Source organism: Manacus candei, unplaced genomic scaffold (genome assembly GCF_025592945.1).
Source record: "Manacus candei isolate 608988 ecotype Guabito, Panama unplaced genomic scaffold, ASM2559294v1 h1tg000024l, whole genome shotgun sequence".
In the NCBI taxonomy this organism is placed as follows: domain Eukaryota; kingdom Metazoa; phylum Chordata; class Aves; order Passeriformes; family Pipridae; genus Manacus; species Manacus candei.
Window position 1 is genome coordinate 7,832,261 of NW_026138072.1, and position 20,546 is coordinate 7,852,806.

Consider the following 20,546-nt stretch of genomic DNA (forward strand, 5'->3'; position numbering starts at 1 on the left):
GAAGAGTACTCTATTCAATTTAAATACATTATTTAAACATAATGATCTACTGTAGGCCATCTATATTAAACTGTTGTTATAAGAGGGGATGCGATACTTGATTTGATGGTCATCAATGCAACATCCAGAATGGAAGCAGCCTGAGCTGCAGTGATCATGCGCTGCTGTAGTTTGCAGTCCTGAGGAAAATCGAACCCTGAATTTTAGGAAAGCAAAATCCCAGCTGTTCAGGGCATAACTCAATCGGGCCCCCCCGGAAACTGCCCTCAAGGACTGAGAGCAGAGCAGACGTGGCAGATCTTTAAAGACACTTTCCATTGAGCACATGAGCTCTCAAAGCTGGTTTAAGAAACCAGGAAAGGAAGGCAAAAGTCTGGCATGGATGAGTTGAGTCCTGCTGGTCAAACTTAAGTACAATGAATAAGTGCACAGGCAGTGGAAGCAGGACTGGTATCCTGGAAAATACAGGGATGCAGCCCAGTTGTGTAGGGATGGAGTCAGAAAGGTCAAGGCATGGCTGAAGCTAAACTTGGTAAGGGACACAAACACCCTTTGAAAAGGGTAGAAAGGAGAACCTTGATAACTACCAACCTGTCAGCCTCACTTCTGAGCCTGATAAGACCATGGAACAGATCCTCCCAGAAGCTATGCTAAGGCACATGGTGTTTCAAGGCAGCCAGCACAGCTTCACCATGGGCAAGGCCTTTGACACAGTGCCTTACTACATCACTCTCTGTAAACTGGAGATTTAGAGATTTGACGAGTGGACTGCACAGTGTACGAGGAATTAATTGGATGGTTGCATCCAGAAAGTTGTGGTCAATGGTTTAATGTCCGGGGGAGATTGGTGACATGTGGTTTCCCTCAGCAGTCTATATTGGGACCAGTAATGTTTAATAATTTCATCAATGAAATATACTATGAGATCAAGTGCACCTTCAGCAAATTCGCAGCTGACACCAAGATGAGTGGTGCAGTTGACATGCCTGAGGGAAAAAGGATGCCATCCAGATGGATCTGGACAAGCTCGAGAAGTGGGTCCATCTCTTGCACCTGGGTCAGGGCAACCCCCAGTATCAATACAGGCAGGGAAAGAAGAGATTGAGAACAGCCCTGCCAAGAAGGACTTGGGGTTCTGGTGTATGAAAAGCTGGATGCGACCTAGCAATGTGCACTGGCAGCCCAGAAGGCCAATTGTACCCTGGGCTGCACCAAAAGCAGTAGGCCAGGAGGTTGAGCGATGGGATTCTGCTCCTCTGCTCTGGTGACACCCCACGTGGAATGCTGCACCCAGCTCCGGAGTCCTCAGCACAGGAAACACAGGAAACTTCTGGAATGGGTCCAGAAGAGACACATAAAGATGGTAAGAGGATTGAAACACCTCTCCAATAAGAAAAGGCTGAGAGAGTTGGTGTTGTTCAGCCTAGAAAAGAGAAGGCTCTGGGGTGACCTTACTGCCACCTTTCAATACTAAATGGGGGCCTATAAAAAAGACGGGGACAGTCTTTTCAGCAGGACATGTTGTGATAGAGGTAATGGTTTTAAACTAAAAGCAGATTCAGACCAGGTATAAGGAAGATATTTTTTACAATGGGGGTTGTGAAACACTAAAACAGGTTGCCCAGAAAAAGTGGAGGATGTCCCATTCCCCAGTTGAAGGTCAACTTAGTCAGGGCTCTGAGCAAATGATCTAGTGGAAGATATCCCTATCCACTGCAGGGGTGTTAGACTAGACAGCCTTTAAAAGTCTATTCCAATAAAAAACCCAAAAGCAAAGTACAAGTTATCTCAATTTCTACTGCCCAAGATACTCAGATATACTTTCAAAATTCAGGTACAATATCAACATATGTTGAAAGTGAGAATTTTCCAGATGTATTGCAGAACTCAAACTATTTAACTAGCTGAAAAAACACACAGAGATAAACATGGCTTATGTATATAAATAGCACCAATATAATTACTCATATATAATAACTATACTGAAAATTCAATCTCCCCAGATATGAGTTCATGACAATGACAAGCATCTGAGACTGCTGAGGGCCCAAACTCTATGATATGGAAAGGGCACCTAAATACCAACGAATGCATTTGTGTGCATGTATACATATAGATATCTGGATATATTTTCACTGGCTTCATATTAATTTTATACTCATATTTTAAAACCCACAAGAAATTCCAACTCTAAGAACAAAGTTGTAAAGAATTTTTCATTACAAAAGAGAAACCCACAAACTAATACATTCTTAAAAAGCCCCCTGTGTTCTTAACTAAGCATTGCCTTGAAGGAAAAGAACTATGGACTTTATCTTCTAGTTATCTGCAACATTCTCATTTTGAGAAGCTCATGTCATGAGTTGAAAAGTGACAATTTGAATTTAACAAGCACTACAAGTTGCCAAACTACCATTACCTCTAACAATGTTTTGCAGTGCACCAGATTCGCTCCTGCTCCTGCTGACCTTTCCACACGTGGTTCAGAGACCACTGGATTAGAGCTGTTAACAAGTGACAGGTGCAGCCAATTAACCAAGAAATGACGTAACAGTGACTTCCAGTCTTAAGCATAAAGCTTGTTCAGCAAATAATGCTCTTCTATCAATGAGCTCAGTATGGCCAGACTTAATAAGAACTTCAAAAGGTCTGTACTGCTGATATACTTCTCATTAAACAGTTATTTTACTGTGAAATTATCCAACTGTGACTACGGTATGCTTTGCTGTTCTCCAACTTGGGAAGTTGTCAAACAATGTGCATTAACCCTTTTATTGAGAGGATCACAGATTTTCAAGTACACAGTGAGACAAAATAAGAACAAATGAAAATGGTGATAAGAATTGCATTGTTATGTTTATTGTGTTTTTCTTTTCTCTTTCTAATAAGGAATTAATTTTTTGTTTGGTTGGTTGGTTTTGTTGATTGCCTCTCCACCCTCCTTCCCCCAGGTAAGTATATAAATCCCATTTTGTCTCAGTATGTTCCAGTAAACCTTCCATATTCTGGAGGGTTCCAAGCACTATGGAGAAATAGCTGGGTGCAGACTAGCTTTTGCAGAAGACTCAGTAAGCCATGCTGACTCCACACACCACCATGTGGTCCAAAATGGTCAACTCAAACTCTCTAGAAACATGTGCAAGAACACACAAGCTGTCTCCATGTGTGAGCTGATAGGCTGGGCAGGATTTTAAAGTTTTCATTCTACATTGCAGTAACAAGGTTTATACAGCTTTGAAAATTGAGTTCTCTTTGCTGATAGATAAGCCACATTTCTGTATCAAGGCACAAAATCCACTAGAAGTCAGACTGGCTTCTCATCCACTCTTGCAGTGGTAAGTCTTTCTTTTGTAACGTCCCTTAGCTAGAAATGGGCAGACAAGAATAATGCAGCATGGCAGCATTCTATATAATTCTCTTCTGCTCAGTTTTATGACCCCTCTCTCTTTGATGCCTCAAAGGAATCCCCCTAATTTATTGGAGAGTGAAAAGGCAGTGCCACTAATTGAGCTCTGGGATGAGGAAAACTTTCCCTCTCCACAGGGAAAGCAGCAAATTGTAAAATGAAAATTCATATGCTAGATCCCAACTCCACGAAATTGAGTATTTTGAACTGCTGGTCCCACTGCTGTTAATACTATTACCTGTTTTATTGGAGTTCTTCCCTCATGTCAGGTGCTTTAATATGCTAATATCCCTGAGAGTAACAAGCTGACTGGATAGCCATCCTATAGCATTAGTCTAAACCTTTTACACCTCCTTGGTAACAAAGGCAGTCTCTACAAAATGCCATGCTGTACAGAAAATGGCAATACCTGGTCTAGCTATTAGTAAAGGTAGCTTGGAACAAAGACCATTTTATCATGGCATTCTCCAGAAGAAGAAACTACATGAATTCACCAAATCAGTTTTCTGTCAGGTGCTCATTCATAGACAGGCCTATTTTCAAACTTTCAACATACTAGAATACAAAAACCCCCTCACACTACTTTCTAATAAAAATTTTATTTAAAAAGATGCCTTAAACATAGGATAGTTGGCTTTGATACTTTGATTTTACCAGTAGCTTTAATTTTATATTCAAGCTTCAGGAAAATACAAAGAGTAAACAGCTGTACAGAATAGAGGGTGAAGCTGGTTATTTGTAATTTGCTGCCAAAGCCCTGAATTAAAAGATGGTACAAAACAAGAAAAAAAAAAATCTTAACTTGGCCTCAGATATTATTTCACTGAGGTAAAAGTATTTTTACACAGAAAACTGATTGTTAAATAACCATTGTCCATTTATTTATGACAACAAACACAGGTAAAGTTATACAGACATTCATCTTTGAGCATATACAGAAAACCCCTTACAATTCTAAATCTTTTTTTATGTTAGGGATTAAAGCCTAAAAAAAGGAAAAGTACCTAAAATGTAGAGGGGAAAAAAAATTCAATAGCTCTTCCTATTCTCTGAGAAAGCAGATATGACATCTGAAGACGACATTTTTCTGTCTTCCTGAGTTATCCCAAACAGGAAAGAAAATCCACTAAAAATAAGCAGCAGAAAGAAAAAAAGTAACAGGGCAATTTGCTTTCAAGTGTTTCTTAAAACATATTTAAAGAGAATTTTGAAAAATGGCAAACACTGGTTTTGAATAAAATGGGAGGAAAAAATCTAGAGGTGCAGGGGATGAAAGAAGGGGAAACTGTAGCGTTATATCATTATTTATAATGAGAAAATATATATCAGATAATTATATGCCTGACACTGATAAAGTGTTCTTGAGCAAATACAACAAAGCCAGTAACTTAGGACTATGAAAAAATTATTTCTACAACTTATGAATATAGAGACATCAAACTATCTTGTGTGAAGGTGTCGCTGTTGGGATGGGCACCACACTGGGATTTCACGCAGTGAAAGCCTTTATTTTATACAAACAAGGCCAATTTATAGCCTCCCCTAGGTAGCGTGTTTCACCACCACTGGGGTCCTTACTACATACACATCTTCAGACTGGTTGCTCTATAGCTTCTGCAACTCAGGGTGACTCAGCAAACAGTCCAGGCTCTCTGGCTATCACAGCTGCCCTGCAGCTCTGTCCTCCCTGTCCACCTTCTCATCTTCATTGTTTACATACCTTCACAACTTCACAGCTGCAACCACTCAAATTCAGGGCCCAAGCTGTCCACAGCTCAATTGCCTCCCACATGAAGGAAGAGAACATAGCATAATTTCTGACCAAGTATACACACAACAAAGACTAGGGAAAACAGTAAACTGCCACAAAAGAAGATTAATGCTCAGTCTACTTGATGCATCAAAGTCCAAGAGAGATTTGGTACAATTCCCAAATGAAGACATGCTAAAAAAAGGCTAGCAGATGAGTGAAAAAGGGTCTAATGGCTCTAAGAGGAGTCAAAAGAAAGACTGGAAAGGAGCAGCATTTTTACTTATTTAAGAAGAAAGGGACTTACCAAAGAAATTTTAGTAGGGTGTATTTCAGCAAAAATCTCTACATTAAAATGGGATTTCTTTTCCACCAAAAGATGAGTGAGATAAAAGAATTTAAGAGAATCTTGTGTGCTCTATTAGGTAAAACAATGGATTAAATGATTCTAGTAGCCTTTTTTGCCTTATCCTCTCAAAGTCCAGGCTTTTTGGATGTTTTCCATTTTCATTAGATAAACAGCTTCTTCTCATTAAAAGCAGACATACCCTTATAAGGATTCCAGTTGGGTTTTCTTTATTTCTGCTGACACAAATTCTATTCATAATCTTGATTAATCTTAGAACTTTTGCAGAAATAATCAATACAATTACTTGTGGTGATAATATTCAGGTAACACATTTCTGTTAAAACATCTAATAAATTGCTTTTCACGCTTACAACTATTAGAAAACTGTAGTGAGGAGACATTTGATGGAAGTGCTCTAGGATGACCCTGCTTAATTGGACCAGGTGACTCACTGTTCTCTCCTCCAACCTTACCCATTCTGTGATTCAGCTCACAAAGTTTGGAATTTATTTGGTTTCATTACTACCTATCTATCAACTGCTACTATTAACCAATAACTACCAAAAATATAACACACCAACTTTTTAGGCAATAATCGAATTTCACAACCAGATTCCACAACCAGAGTCTGATAAAAAATATAATTTGTCCTACACTATATTAAAAATAGTTATTACATATTTTGCTGCATAGTAAGGCATGCAAAAATAACTAAATATTGAATTATAATATAGATTGACTATCTAGAGTCAAACAGCAGATGTGATATTTAAAGAATATGTTTGAAGACAGTACAGTCATCCTTCACTGCAGTACTGCTTTAAAATGTATTTACAAAATATGTATTCTATAATAGAAAGAAAAACCTCAAAATGTCTCTTCCCATACTACTGAACTCTATTGAAACAAAGAAAGCAAACGGAGCATGAACATTTTGCAATTAAAAAATACATGGCTATACCACTGCTAAATCCGTCTTGTTTCATTACCAGAAAAAAAATAAATCACATATGCAGCTAAACAACTGAGAACGCTCTAGTTCTTTGAAATGGTATCTTACCCACAATATAGTGCTAACAATTCACTGTATAATAAGGATTATACATTCTCACCTTCCATCATGCTAACTGCATTTTTACGGGTCATCTACGCATCCTTTTTTTCCAGGTGACTAGACAAACGCACACACAGACTTCACCTAAAAATACAGTCTTGCCAAGTAGCAGCAGGATGAAATATACCACAGTAACAATTCTGTCTTTGTCCTAGGCTAACACTATACCTATTAACATGCTTTGATGCTCAGCCAAGAAAAATCTTAGTGCTGGGATTCTGAGTTTTGTGCCCAAACAATCTGGGTTTGTGTTTAACATACTATAGTCTGCTTTTAAGTTACTGCCAATCATTAACTCTACAAAGAGTAAGTCTGGGATTATTTTTTTCTTTAGAATGAATGTTATTAAGGTAAAGAAGGCAGAAAAATCTACATTATTTTGAAAAGAATAATAGAATCATGCAATCCTTAGCACTAAGGATAACACTACTAGTCTTATTCAGAAAATTAAAGTATTTCTAAAAACAATTCTGAAGTAATCTTTCTTTTCTATATGTAATACGTCTGGAATACTGAATTCCTTGAACAAAATAAAAAAAAAGGCAAAAAGAATTACACTAGCTTCTTAAACTTAAACAGTTAAGTCAAGAATTCATTTTTACCAAAGGAAAAGTAGACAATTATTTTCATTTTCTGAGATAATTAAACAGAGAACCTCATCAGTGAAAAAGTAACTTATAAATAGTATTAAAGAAAAATGGATAAAATATAAAACATTACAGCTAGCTAAATCAAATATTATTCCTATCTTTCAAGAAAAATAGTCAGGATGAAGTGAGTGATCCCTCATGCATTGAGTAAAAGAAGTATGTAAGAAAATATCAATTAAGTGTACTTTCAAAGCATTAGTGCTATAAGTGGAGAAGATGAGAAAAAAACTAACAACCTAATGACTTGATAAAACATAAAAGGATTAAAACAAAAGTATCATTCAATGTTCTAGTCCCATCAAGAGGCCGTTCCCATTGCACTGTAAGACTGATATCTTTTATAGAGTACTGTGAACAGAAGGTCACACACACTTTCTGCAGCACTAAAACTTGCTTAAAAGTCTCTTGTCTATGACAGTTTACTTCTGGCTCAGATTTGGTAGCTTTTTTTTTTTAATGTAATTTAATGTATAAGCAATCTATTTTACGAGGAACTCCACAACTGTAACACTCTAGTTGAGTAAAAACTGGCTAGAAAATGGGGCCAAGTGGACAGGAACACAAGATGGCAATCTCTTGAGACAGCCTTACAGAAAAAAAAAGTTACTCAATCCCAAGGGTAAGGACTTCTTCTGTCTTTTTAGCCAAAATATTCCTTCCTTCCCTTTATCCTTCATGCCATACAATGATTGTAAAATTCCAAAGGAACTTCATTGGTTCTCAGGCTTATATGTGAATTTTACTGGAATCATTCAGTCATGTGAACATTTGGAGGAGTGAGCAATTTCCACATGATGGTGGACAAATGGCAATTTATAAATCAGCAATTTGGTTTCAAGTCCTTATTTAATTTGTATGCTAAGACGAGTCACTCAAAGCATACAAAATACACATAAATTAATGTGGAAGCCTACCAAAATGAACATCGGACGTGTAGGTAGGTAGGTATGACTATAAGACAATATATGGCCTGTGGGTGACTCTGTGTATGACAGAATTATAAAATTAGGATACCAATACCAACCAAAATACTCTGAAACCATCTCCCTTCTTTCAGACGCTCTTGAAATATATAGCACTAATTCTCTTCATTTCTCCTCTTACTTCTATAGTGCATTTGTGTGTGTGAGATTTTCTAGTTTAACATCACCCATGGTCCAGATCCAGCAAGGCACCTTAAAAATATCTAACATTCTTGTTCTGAGGATCTAGTGTATAAAGACACCTTCACAGAACCTCAAAAACTTCCAAACAAAACCAAACAAAACCTTCAGTTTATAAATTACAAGTATATGGAAGTTAAATGTTTATAGTTTTGAGGTAGAAACTTAGAAGAGCTACTACAATTATTAGACACACAATCAACCAAGTCGTGTTTTAAAAGAATTAATTATTTTAAATTTAAAAGAATACATCACAATAAGTTCCTTTTTCAGATTACTTTCATTCCCACCTAGACAATGAATTCCCACCAATTTGTGTCTATGTTTCTTCTCAACACCACAGGCAAAAAAAAATAAAAAATTTTCAGGTAGCTCTAGCTCACACACTTCTGCATATCATAGCTGCGGCAATAAAATACAAGACACGTTCTCTTGGATAACACAGTTTTAAACTGTGTATTTAGAATGCAGGAGAGTTTTACCCACAAACCACTGGAGGTATGCGTAAATCAGAACCATTACAATGCACTTTCAATGTCAACTAGGTATTGTGCTGTATGATAGTAATTCTCAGACCATTATTTTGTCTATTTAATTTCTGACATAATCTCCAAAATTCTTCAAAGGTAGCCCACCACTTCAAGCATGTCCCTTGAACTCTTGAGTTCAAGCTGAGTTTGGCATATGTGTGGCAAGGACTGTATACAGAAGCACTTAAAACTACAGAGAATGTGTTGATCCTGGAGAATGTGTTGATCTTCACAAGTAGGCAGCAGCTTTCTATATTCTATGCTGCAAAGTCAATTCATAAATAATTGGATAATTTCACTACTTTGTCACATATAATAATCCAAACTCTACCTCTTTACTGGGGCTGAGATACTGGAAGAGGCTGCCCAAGGAGGTTGTGGATGCCCCAACCCTGGCAGCATTCAAGGCCTTGAGCAGGTTGGTCTAGTGGGAGGTATCCTTGCTCATGGCACGGGGGTCAGGGACTAGATGATCTTTAAGGTCCCTGCCAACCCATAACACTCTATGAGGTTCATACAGGTCCACCTCTTAAACCTGTCAAGGTCCCACTGTATGGCACCCCCTCCCTCCAGCTGCACCACTCACACGTAAGAATCCAAAATTTCTAGGAAAATTAAATTCAAATTGTAGGCAGCACAGTAACATACAAAAAAAATTAAAAAATACAAGAGCAGGAGAAATTGCAACTGTCAAGGCAATCTCATGCAATAATCTTTTACAGCAGTACAGTATATCTAGTGATATAAACTTGACAGATTTTTTTTTTTTCTTCTATCATTTTAGCATCTAAGAGATATTTTTCATTATTCTAAAAGCAGGCACTTTATGGACTTCAGCAAAGACTTTTGAATCTCAACTTAAAGGGTAATGATAAAAGGGCAATAGGTTTGTCTGTATTATAATGAACTGCAGCTAAAGTTATGAGTTTCATTACACATTCAAAAATGAAAACTAATCAGTTTACATGTGCTCATCTAAACAGTTAAATGAATTTTACATCCATTTTATTAAATTTTATTAAATTTACCTTTTCTAAAAAAATCTTGTACTGTATTACCTACACACAAAAAGGTACTTCTTGAAGCAAGTTAGAATATAATAATTCAATAAAACCTCCCACAGAAAAATCACTAGTCAAAACCCAAAAGGCTTCAGAGTATTGATTGTAACATTGGGGAGTTTCTTAGTAGAATTCAGCATGAGTTCTTGACTGGTAACTAACTTGGCTAATTTGAGAGTCAGCCTAAATAAACCCTCTTACTATGTGAAACAAGAAAATATGCATCCTAGTACTTACAGGTAAGGAAGTCTCTAAAAAAAAGCATGCGGAAAGACCATCTTCAAGAATTGGGTTACAAAGTTACTGCTTAAAACAGTTGTCAGTGACACATTAACCACTGACTAGAAATATATCTATTGACTCCAGGGAACTCATACTAAATTCATTAGTAGCAAATTACACAAATTGTCAGAGTAGCAAATTCTCATATCAGAACTACTGGGCAACCTAGGCTTGCTAAACAAAACAAAAGCCAAAGACAGCTATTTGCCACAATCTAGGAAGTAAAAAACAGAATAAATGTACAAAATGAGAAACTAGTTCTCAGAGAGTGATGACTGAAAAGAATCCAGAAAGACCTAGCAACATAATTGTATCAGTGGAATACCAGCAAGGACTGATATGGTCAATCTATGAATGAACAGGGAGGTGGAAGTAAGAAAAAAAAAAGAGTTGCTGCTCGCTGTACACAGCACTATCAAGGCTAATAAGAGATTAATGATTAAAGTGCTTTAAAGAAGGTTGAAAAATTAAAGAAGAAAAAAAACCCCAAGCCATAAAGTGATGTGAGGACTGGAAAAAATGTCTTGCAGTGAAAGACTGAAAGAACTCAACATGTACAGCTTATCAAAAGGACTCAATTAGAATTTAAATAGTTGAAGTAAGAAAAAATACAGCATACTGCAGTGAATTTCAGAAAAAGCCACAGGAAAAAAATTAATTTGCTACAACCTAAATGCAGACAAATTAAAATGTAAAACTGGATGAGGTACTGTTAGGAGCAATGTATCTAAATACTGGAATAGACTACACTTCCTAGCTAAATACTGACCGAACTACACTCTCTACAAATTTACACACTGCATGTCTTGCAAACAAGAAGCACTGAAAATTTTTAAAGTTGGTAATGAGAAATGTGTAGCGCCAGAGCTCCACCTACAGGATACAAAGAACTGTAAAAAAAATATTTTTAATTACCAAACTAGAAGAGGACTATTTACTCTGAAGCCTTCAGATGGTCATCTTAAGCCACTGCCATTTTACAAACTCAATGCAATGCTGATAAAGTTGATTACTCTTGCAGTGATGGCAAAACACTTCTATCTCCATACATTCTTTCATGTAAGCAGCTGTTCTATACTTTGAAGTCTAGGTTTAAGCTCTGTATAAAAAAAACAACAGACCTGTGGAATTTCTCTAACAACTTGCCAGAATTAGAGGGAAACTCTTTTTCCTGAGGTTTCTTATCTAATATACAATTTTAAAGTATAGCAATTATTTTTTAAAACATACACAGAAGGTTAAAATGCATACTGAAATGACTAAAATTACTTTCACCATTTGAGCATTTCAATATGATTGCATTTAGAAGTGGTACTGGATCTCAGTACTATGAATTTGAGATGGTGTCTATTATTTCCATATTGATTCTCTGAAACAGATGTGCAACCTTCAGATTTCACACATGCGTTTGTATTGAAAGAAACAGGACCGATCCAAATGAATACAGATTTGCAAAAAAAATTACGCACATTAAAGACAGTACATTGAAAAAATATTCTTAGTTCAATTATTCTATTAGCACATTTAAATATCTGATAAGATGAGCAATTTTGATAGGTATCAGATGTTTCTTGGCCAACTGATATGTTAGTAGACATTACCCTCAAGCTATGTATGGTCCATCCAACTTTTTGCTTGATGTTTGCACCTCCCACATCTCTGCCTCTGATCAGCACAGACTTCGACTACAGTGGGTGGTGAACACCCATGAGTATATTATCTACCATCTCCAGTACATTAGAAAATAGTCACTATTTCAGACAATGAAACTTGATGTTGTTTATCTTACTTTATCTCATCAGACCTCTAATTTAATAACACTTTATTACAAACAGTAATGGCTTTGACTTTCATGCCAGAGGATGTCAGACAATTATTTGGAAAACAGTAAGTCTAGAAATTTATGATACTTGTGATACTAAGCAGTGTCACCCAAGGCTATAACTCCCAACTGCTAAAAATACAACCCATAAAAGCCTCTTCTGAGTTAAGACAACCCATTTGGCTATAATACTACTACTGTTACCTTGAAAGAATGGAATAACCACAATCAGAGCCAGCAGCTTACAGACTTACTATGCACGTCTCTGAAAATAGGACAAAACATCATGCAAGCTTGGGCACTGACTATCTCATTCCTAAGGGTATCCTCTAGCTTTGTGTTTCCTTCATGCTACAAACTTGCTATTACACCTTAGACCATTTTATTTCCAGTAGCCACCCCTATAAAGCCCCCGAGATAGTTAAAATGATTAGTGGGCAGGTAGGTAGTACAGGTAGGTAGTAAATACAAACAGATTCCAAAGTTTCTTGGTATTCTTAGGATGTTATTTTGCTGGCATATACTTCAAGGTTCTTTTTCACAGAGCTTCTTGGAGTCCTTTCAAATTTCTGAATCCTTGCCTCTACTATCTGATACAGCTATTTAACACTAATCTGTATTTGTTCAGTCTCCATGATCAAGAACAGTTCATTCAATCTGAGAAGCTTAAACTTATTCTGTATTGGAGAATATTATGGGCATTATCACAAACATTATTAGGGTGCAACACTAATCAATCACTGAAGGCAAGAGTATTGAAAACTAGGAACAACTACTTTCTGCAGTCAGAAAACCGTCAGCCCAGTGTTTGCAAGATTTGAGAAAGAAAACTACCACCATGTAGTCTTGTCCAACATACTAATATAAAGCCATTTTAACTGACACTAGATAAATATTTATGTAACTTATCAGTGGGATTATGTGTCAATCTCAACCACAGGACTAGAAAACAGATTTTGGGATCAAAGTTATCTATCATACTCATCAATATCAGTATACATCAGTATATTTCCTGTGGACCAACTGTCTACAGCAAAGATAGTACAGCCACCAATTGCCAAAGCAGCAAACAGCACAACTTCAAAGACATCAGAAAGGAAAACAAGGCAACAGGTTTTTATAAGATGTCTTGTATATGTTCTTTGTAAAAGTACCTAGCTATATCTAACATAGCCATAAAATCACGACACTATATTTCATGTACTGCGACTCACATGCTTTTGTAGAGAGAAAGAAACAATGAAAACTAAAAACCAATGTTCATGAATTAGAGTTTTATCATGGTGTACATATCTGTCCTAGTTAGAACAACTGGGACTAGTTCATCACTGGATGGGTGTAACCCAAAACTGTGTATTCTATAGCCTTCCATGCCATTTCCCAGAAACTGGTATCAATGAACCATTTACACCATCTGCACATAGAGCCTGACTCCTCAGGCTATAAACTAGGTGTTAAGAGGCCTGTGAGATAGGAGGGTACTCTTGTCCTCACACCCATTAAAGAACCCGCCGCCCTGAGGGAGGTACTGAGCATTCCTGCCTGAACTGGAGGATATATAATCTTGGAGTCTTGGGACTTTTTTAACCACTCGTGGGATCCAGAGAAAGACTGCAGATCACTGCTCTCAACCAAACTGCAGACCACCATTCCCAACCAGACTGCAGACCACCGCTCTTGACTGGACTGCAACCACCACTTTTCAACCAGACTGCAACAGGTTTTCCCCTCTCCTTTTACTTTGGACTCAAGGGGGCCAAAGAACACCACTCTGTTCATGCCCCAGGGTGCTGGGTTATACATTTGAGTTTTGTGGGTTAAAACCAATTGTTTGTCTGTATAATCATACTTATTGTATTATTTTATTAAATTGTTATTCTGACTTATAATCTCTCTTTTGAGTTGAGTTCATTTCCCCTGCTGGTTTACCTTTAAACCAGCACAATATCGTCACATGACTACAAAAGATCAGATTTACGTGCTGTTCCAAAAGAAATGGATTAACATCAGTTTACAGAACTGACCATACAGATCTTGCTGACTACATAAAGTCTGACTAAGTATGAAAGTTGGTTGCCTTGCCTCTAACTAAAAGGAAATCACATGACAGGAATATCTAATATACATTTAAATTACAGGTTTTGTTTACTGTATCTTTATTTTTGTTATTGTGCTGGGTCTTTGATGTCAAATGCTCTTGCTTGTATATCTCCAGCTATTAAGTGTACTGAGTCCTCTCTTCAGCAAACATAAAATTATGAGGAACTTCAGAAGTAACACCATCTAGGCCTGAGAAAAAGTAAGTGGAACCAATTTGGATTTGCTCAAATTACAAAGGTTTCTTGACTGTACCTGACGTGACTCTGAGATGCAAATCAATAGTGGGGAAGACGTAGAAAAGGACACAATTTCCCACTTAAATCCCACAAACATTTTAGTTTCTAGAGCTATTGCGCAGAGTTAAGAGCACAAAAGCTAAACCACCTTTCTGATGTTTCCCCCGTAAGTCTTCACTGAATAAGTAAACTTATACATTTAACTTTTTAACTGCAAGGTCTTAATTTTTCAGTAACTTCTGGAATCCATATTTATTGAAATACTGGATAATAATTCCTAGTAAGTTTGACATCAGAGCCACTACTCATCAGTTGCATACGTGATGAGTGTTTTTATGCAATTTCAACATTATTTGGCAGAAATTCCCAAACCCACTCTGCAAGAAAGACTGTCAAGACACAAGACTCCAAGAAAACAAATTCACTCACTGAAAATTGAGTGCTAATCAGTACAGACATTCACAAAGACTGGCACAACTAAACTACGAGACAGGAACCCAACGCTTTTATATCCGTAAAGAAAAACCAACTACAGTGTGGAAAAGCCGGTACACTGCAAGAATGATTACTCTGTTAAACCAGACTTCACCAGATGGCTAGGAAGCCTTTGTTTTCTGCAAGTCTCAGTGATGGACAACTACTATGTGTTATCACAGATAAAGCTACAAAACTCCATCTTACAACTGAGCAGAAAGACAAAGTAAGGCATGACAAAGACAAATGCTCTTCATTTCTGACTCACAGGGAAAAATAAAACTCCCATAGAAGGTATCAATAAGTGCTGAGTGTAACAAAATGTAACTTACCTGCTTGGTTCAAACTGCCAAACAAAACTAAGAAATGAGAAAGCAATAGGCAAGCTCATCTTCCACAGTTCGAGGTGGGCAGGGGGCAGTACTTTTAAGTAACACTTACCCTATCAACATTATAACTGCAAAACTGGAATTGAGAAGAAAACCTTTACCTGTAAATAACATAAAGAAAAAAGACCAAAACAAATAAAACAACCCTTACCTGCGACTAGTTGTTTTCTTTTCTGGCTTATTTTCTTCCTCTTCAGATTGCTGTTTAGCATTTTCACTTGTATCAATTTTCAACTTCTTGGCAATGCGTTCCTTTATTTGAGATCTCTCATGACTAGCAGTTTCATTGTCTACACTATCAGCATCTTCATCATGTTCTTCTTCCTCCTTTATTGATTTGAAATGGTAAAACTCCTTTAGATTTTTTACTACAAAATGTTGAATATGGAAATTTTTTCTTATAAATGTAATCTCTTCCAAAGAAAAATACTTCATTTCAAATCAAACTTTTCAAACAAATTGAAAAAATTTGCTTCAAAGGGAACAAACAAAAATGAAATATAATAGTTTTTCATACACGAATTACATCTTTTTTGTATGGTTAAAAAAATTAAAACCAATCTATTGTAGACTATCAACTCTTACAGGTCTACAGATGACATCATAGCAATGTGATATTACTCTGGTCACTGTTCACAAATCAAAAATTTGAACAAGGCAATACACTAAACTTTCATTTTCCACTAAAAGAAAAACAAAATTCAAGAACTGCCTGCAACAGGGCTATACTACAGTCATGATGGGATGGAAGAGGTTAGCCCATCAGTCTCTCTGAGGAAATTTACAAATACTAAGTTGATCAAAACAGGCTCCAGTCAGGAAAACGTGTGGAATCAATCATCCCAACTTGCTACACAGGTCCTAGCAGAGGGCAAAAGGAGATAAACTACCTTGTTCGAAGACATTTGGAGGTAGAAATAATTGTAGAATGAAAATGGGGCCTGATCAGATGAAGGGATCTAAGTTTGATTACTTTCTTCCTTGAAGAAGGAAGTCTGCATGAACCTTAATGGAAGAATGCCAGCTCAAAGATTACATAGTGTATCTTTTTACTTTTACTTTGGTGTGATGCTAATCAGCAAAAGAAAAGTGTAAGATACTACATGACTAATTTTAACCACACAGAGAAAGGATACTTAAAAATGGTGTTCCTGGGAACTGTATCCAGGAGACAGCCAGGATGTAAGCTCTTGGAAAGGAACACTCTGAAGACCATGTGTATGTCCTGGGTGTGATGGACAGTTAGGAGGAAGAGCACCATGAAGACCATGTCCATAAACATGGAGGGAGAGAGGGTAGAAAAGTAAAAGCAGCAAGGGGCACAATTTTGGGAACAGAAGAGAAAAATCAAGAGCTGGATTTCAGATGCTGTACTTAAGTCACTATTTAGGAATCTTCAGATGACCATACTTAGATTTGAGATTTAGGCAAGAGAAGACCAGTCAGGAATACAAAAAGAAATCTCTGAATATTTAGCACAGTAAAAGAGCTGAATATTTTCCAGTGAAATAACTGAAAGGTTGTTCTGGGTGTTTTGTCTGCTCTTTTTAAACAGACAAAGAGAAAAGTGGAACAGGATGAGCATTTCCCTTAATTTACCAGAAAGGTATTGTTTGACAAAGGAGATAATGAAAATTTCTGAAGGATGTGCTTACTTGACAAATTGTAAGGGAGATGGGTGACTACAGCCCTAAAAGGCAGGGAGCAGAATTCAGAAAAGAAAGCGACATGACTGTATTTGAGGTGGAGATTTGGCTAGGGCTTAGGTAAGAGTATTTCACTGAAACAGTTGGATAGGAGAACTTCTGGAATAAAACCAGCAATCTCTGGACAGATTGCAACTGCTAATTAGTAAGCTAGTAAAAATTACAGAAATCTGAGTAACAGGAGAGGAGTTCCATGGATTGTATTTTAAAATGGGAGAGACAAAATAGTTCAACTTTTCCTACTGAGCTAAATCCCCTACTTCCCAAACCTAATATTACCCTCACTTTGCACAGGATTTTACTGGTTTTCTTCTAGAAAACTGAGAAAATAGGATATAACCTTCTTCCTCAATCTCTTCCCTTCTGCAACTCAACTCTTTTCTTCTGCCTAGTCTTCTCTTTCAGTCCCTCTTCTGTCTCATTAACTCCACCTGACCTTCTATCTTTTAGACTCCTCTTTTTCAGAAGTCTCATTATCAACTAATAGAATTAACACATTTCCACCCAGACTGAACTATTTGACACCTCAAAAGGGCTGTTCTGTTGGATGATGGGTGTTCCCCATGTGACACAGAAATGGAAAACTGCCTGCCTGAAAGCTGTACTACTTTTTGCTGCTGTTATTATCTGGGTGGAGTTGCCCTATTCTCCTCTTTACTATGAAAATTAAAATGTAATGAGATACTTTGTGACAGAAGGACTAATGGCTATTGTATGAAATATGATTTTCCTGTTTAAAAAGGTTATTGAATTTGGGGATGGATATCAAGTTTTATTTGTACATAATACTGCACAAACCTTACTGTTCAGCAACTCATTGACAAATAGGGAGAGGAAAACAAATTGTGCAAAAAGGAGAAATTATACTGTTGGGGAAAAAATTTTCAATCTTGTGAACACATTTCACATAATGCTTTGGGTACAAAAAGCATCTTAAGAAATAGCTATACGGTGTTGTTAATACAAAGGGTCTGACTCTCAGAGAATGAAATGTATGACTTTGAGGACTGCAGTAAGAGAAACAGGATGATATTTAATAGCATGAACAGCAAGGCCAGGTGCTTAGGGAATATTAATAAGTTTCTCTTATATGCTAGGGATTGTTGGGGAATGCAGGGAGATCTGGAAGAATTATGTGACCATATGATTGGCTATAAAACTACCAACATGTCGCAGCCGTGTAAATGCGAAAGTGATCCTGTGACATGTTAATTGAAATAACTCTAAGAGAGATGATAAAATACTAGTACCACTTCACAAGACTCCAGTAACTGCCTGAAATGCTAGATCCTAACTAAAATCTTTCAATGAAATGAAATCTAAGGAGAATACCTATCCAGGAAAAAAAAAAAGTCTTCCTATTTCCTACTTCAGATTAATCAGGTATATTTATTTAAATTTTTATTCTTCAGCCTAACACGTCCACGTTCTGTACTCCCTGAATCCAGTTCACTTAACAAAGGGCTATTTGAACATCTGAGGAATTATTAATTAAATAGCATTCTCCAAAAACTTCTAACGCTTAAATGCTCCTGCACAGAAGGAATTACAATGGAGAAGAGTCAAAAAAACTGAACTCATACTATGCCTTCTGGAAAAAGCAGGAGGGAACAGGGTGCAAGCAGATTTTTTTTTTAGGCAGAAGAACTGGACAGATTATGGTCTTCCTTTACTTCCACAGTGTGTCAGGGAACAGTATAGTTAGTACTTGTGCATGATGGATAGATATATAAAACAGCACTTTTCAGGATTCAGTCTGGGGAACGGGAGATTATATTCCTAGTCAAATATTTTATCCTTGTCTCAACAGCAACTCCAAGGCGCACTCCCATGACCTATGATTAGAGACAGAGACAGCTAGAGAGCTTGCTCTGAACCATGACAATTTTCTTGTATTTAGAATACCCTCCATGTTTAGTTGAATGTTACTGCTTGATTATTCAGATTTCATGTCTTTCAGAGGTGGCAGTCTTCATCAATACAATTTAAGTGATAAGTATGCATTGAAATTTTGTTTTCTTGGAAGAAACCTTTCCAACAGGATTCTCGCTCATAAGCAGACTCACCCTCAAATATTGCAGTTATATCATTATTCATGACAAACTTAATCGTAACTTTTTTTTAGAAGCAATTTCAAGGTTTTTATCATGCTGGTGGTTTGCCACTCTGTGGTACATAACCCATATACCATAATCCCATACACTTACTTTACTGACTGAAATACAGAAGAAGCAGTTTCTATAAAATACAGTAGGTAGTGTGCTAACTCTATCTTGCTGTGAATGTTCAAAATGGCCAAACCTCAGAGCTCTGAAAGAGCCTCCAGCTTTTGCTGGAAATCTGACTTGACCTAGTTCTCAAAAATCTCTAAAGTAGCATTTGTTCTCCCAAGAAAATCTAATTTGCACACAGTAAAAAACAGACTTATTTGTAAAAAAGTGTTACTTACCTCACTCAAATCCTTTTCCTCACTTGCTGTTCCACTAAAAAAAGAAAAAAATGTAATTACTTTGAAGTTCTAGAGGAGATTTAAAATACCATTTAAAAAACCCATTTCTTAAATAAAAAATTTTGTTTGGTTAGCTACCTGAAATTTTAGTCAACTTAGTCATTTGTGTCATCATCACATTCATCTTAAAAGTATCAATTAATATAATCTTCTATCATTTGACTATCACAATTTTTCCTAGTTAGAAATGTTTAAAACTATGGACTTTCATACAATGGATGAAGTCTAACCATATCTTGAGCTATCCAAGCAAAACAATAATGTATACAGTTAAAAGAAAAAACCCATCAAAACTCACTTAAGATGGTTTTGATTTCATATATCAAACAATAAAAGCATTTAATTCCAAATAGCTTATTTTTGGAAAGTCTTCCTTATACAGGCATTCTCAAATTTAGCTTAACAACAAAATTTTAATTTGTTATACAGTTACAGTTTAGTGAATTAAAAAAGAAATCTATTTGAATATACTAAAGCTAACATAGCCACTGTTAATTAACACAAATTAATAACAAAAAGCCTTGAAACTTCTTCTGTCCCACAATTAAAAGAAGAAGTTACATTAGAGAAAAAGCAAGGAATATCAAATGGGTCACAAAAGTCAAGGCTTTGAAGTGTGCTCTAGGCAATCAATAAGTAACCAAGGCCATCACAGAAACTCTAAATGTGTTGTAATAAATTACATTAATAAGGTGCTGCACCTGGGTCAAGGCAACTGCTGGTATCCATACAGACAGGGGGATGAATGGACTGAGAGCAGCCCTGCAAGAAGGACATGGGGTGCTGGTGGATGAAAAGCTGGACATGAGTTGGCAATACATGACTGAAGCCCAGAAAACCAACTGTATCTTGGGCTGCATCAAAAGCAGTATGGACATCAGGCCAAGGGAGGGGGTTCTCCCCCTCTGCTCTGCTCTCATGAGATCCAATCTGGACTGCTGAATCCAGCTCTGGGATACTCAGCCCAGAAAAAAACAGAAACCTGATGGAAGGACTCCAGAGGTG

The 20,546-nt window shown here is 36.8% G+C and overlaps 1 protein-coding gene across 1 annotated transcript in view; it reads right to left on the reverse strand.

Annotated features, from left to right (window-relative positions):
- The window catches only part of CWC27 (CWC27 spliceosome associated cyclophilin), a 93,259-nt gene that overhangs the window by 61,148 nt on the left and 11,565 nt on the right, over positions 1 to 20,546 (reverse strand). Inside the window, exons 9-10 of the mRNA XM_051788301.1 lie at positions 19,482 to 19,515; positions 15,478 to 15,653 (exon numbers count right to left, since the gene is read on the reverse strand). Of these exons, the coding sequence (XP_051644261.1) occupies positions 15,478 to 15,653; positions 19,482 to 19,515 (210 nt within the window). The remainder of the gene's footprint in view (positions 1 to 15,477; positions 15,654 to 19,481; positions 19,516 to 20,546) is intronic.